At 45.4% G+C, this 1,757-nt stretch overlaps 1 protein-coding gene across 1 annotated transcript in view; it reads right to left on the bottom strand.

Moving 5' to 3' along the window:
- Positions 1-1,751, bottom strand: part of LOC106883241 (chondroitin sulfate synthase 1) — a 6,452-nt gene extending 4,701 nt beyond the window's left edge. Inside the window, exon 1 of the mRNA XM_014934174.1 lies at positions 824-1,751. Coding sequence (XP_014789660.1) covers positions 824-1,600 — 777 coding nt within the window. The 5' untranslated portion in view covers positions 1,601-1,751. The remainder of the gene's footprint in view (positions 1-823) is intronic.
- Between the last annotated feature and the right edge of the window lie 6 nt (positions 1,752-1,757).

Below are 1,757 nucleotides of genomic sequence, written 5' to 3'. Positions count from 1 at the left end.
TGTGTGTGTGTGTGTGTGTGTGTGTGTGTGTGTGTGTGTGTAGGGATAGAGTGTGTACGTATAAATATATTATATAGAAAACAATAATGTTTTTCTATGCAATTATTCATGAATAGGCCAGTCCACGTAATCCATAGTAAATTTCTCATGACAGGGTGTGGTGCTGGTGTTGGTGGTGGTAGGTTACTTGATCTGCGAAAAATAACAACTAAATCTCCTTTGATTTATAACAGACTGTTGGAGAAGAAAACGAAAGACGCATTGGCTGCCACGTCGCACCAGTCACCTCTAAAATAGGCTCTGTAAATAAATATAGAAAGGCATATGAATATATATGCACACACACATGTGTGTGTGTGTGTGTGTGTGTGTGTGCGTGTATGTATGTAAGTATGTATGAATGAATGAATGAATGAATGAATGCGTGTGTATGTAGGCGTCTGTATATTTATTTATGTATGTATATAATGAGAAGAAGAAGAAGAAGAAGAAGAGGGAGGCAAGGAAGAGAAGAAGAAGAAGAAGAAGAAGAAGAAGAAGAAGAAGAAGAAGAAGAAGAAGGAAAAGAAGAAGAAGAAGAAGAAGAAGAAGGAAAAGAAGAAGAAGAAGAAGGGAAAGAAGAAGGAAAAGAAGAAGAAGAAGAAGAAGAAGAAGAAGGAAAAAAAGAAGAAGAAGAAGAAGAAGGAGAAGAAGGAAAAGAAGAAGGAAAATGAGAAGAAGAAGAAGAAGAAGAAGAGGGAGGCAAGGAAGAGAAGAAGAAGACAAAGAAGAAGAAGAAGAAAAAGAAGAAGAATAAAGGAGCTACCAAAAGATGCGTTTTTACCTTTGAGTTGAAGAAACACTGGACATAAGAAGCGTCCGCAAGGTAGAAGTGAGAACTCGTGGCTCCTCCTGTGTCTGAATCTGCGAACCTGCCTTCGGCCTGCTTTGTCTTGCATCTTCTCGTCTGTCCATCGGAGCTGCTACCGCAGTTGACAGCCGTGCGTTGTCTCCTGAACTCGTCCAGTTTGTCAGGTGTCACTACGATTCCTTCGACGAACTCACAGTCGTTGCCATGTTTGACATTTGCGCCCGGCCGATAACGAGGAGATTCGTGATGACGACGGTGGTGAGTACAGTTCTTCCCATCGTCCCACGTTTGTGCCATGGCCATTGACGATCTGAAAGCTGCTCGTCCGCCAGTACCACCGTCACCACCGTTGAACAACAGCTGCCTTTTGACATTTTTCTCGTTTGTGTTGACAGTTCGCGCCGTCGTTTTTGACATGCTTTTGATCTGTACATAATTGACGAGGTTATAGAACGTTGTCTCGTCCAACAAGACATCGCCTGCAACGAAGATATATCCATGTTCAGACATACGGATTCCACTATCATTCGCAACCAGCAACCGAAGTACTTTCTCGAAACCCTCATTCACCGATGACCTCACCAACCCATCCATGGCCACCACAACTTCAGACTCCTCCATGTCATTTGTTGTAGTGCTTTTGGCGCTGCCACCGCCTTCACCCTTGTGTGCCTCGTTCTCTGACGACCACAGCGGGGGTACAAAACTTCGTTTCTTCTCCCTGTACAGGCTCGAGTCGACGAAATGCATTATGACGTGGTCAAAGAGTGGCTTCGGGGCCGGCGGGTCGGGTGGGGGAGCTGGAATGGGTCCCCCACCGCCGGCCCCTCTTCTTGACGACTGCCCCGTCTTCGTCCGCCTCACACTCTGCTCTTTCTGCCACCAGCTGTTGCGGGACAGGCTGAAA

This window comes from Octopus bimaculoides, unplaced genomic scaffold (genome assembly GCF_001194135.2).
Source record: "Octopus bimaculoides isolate UCB-OBI-ISO-001 unplaced genomic scaffold, ASM119413v2 Scaffold_278951, whole genome shotgun sequence".
NCBI lineage: Eukaryota > Metazoa > Mollusca > Cephalopoda > Octopoda > Octopodidae > Octopus > Octopus bimaculoides.
Note: the sequence above shows the minus strand (reverse complement) of the source record. Positions and strands in the feature narration are given on the sequence as shown.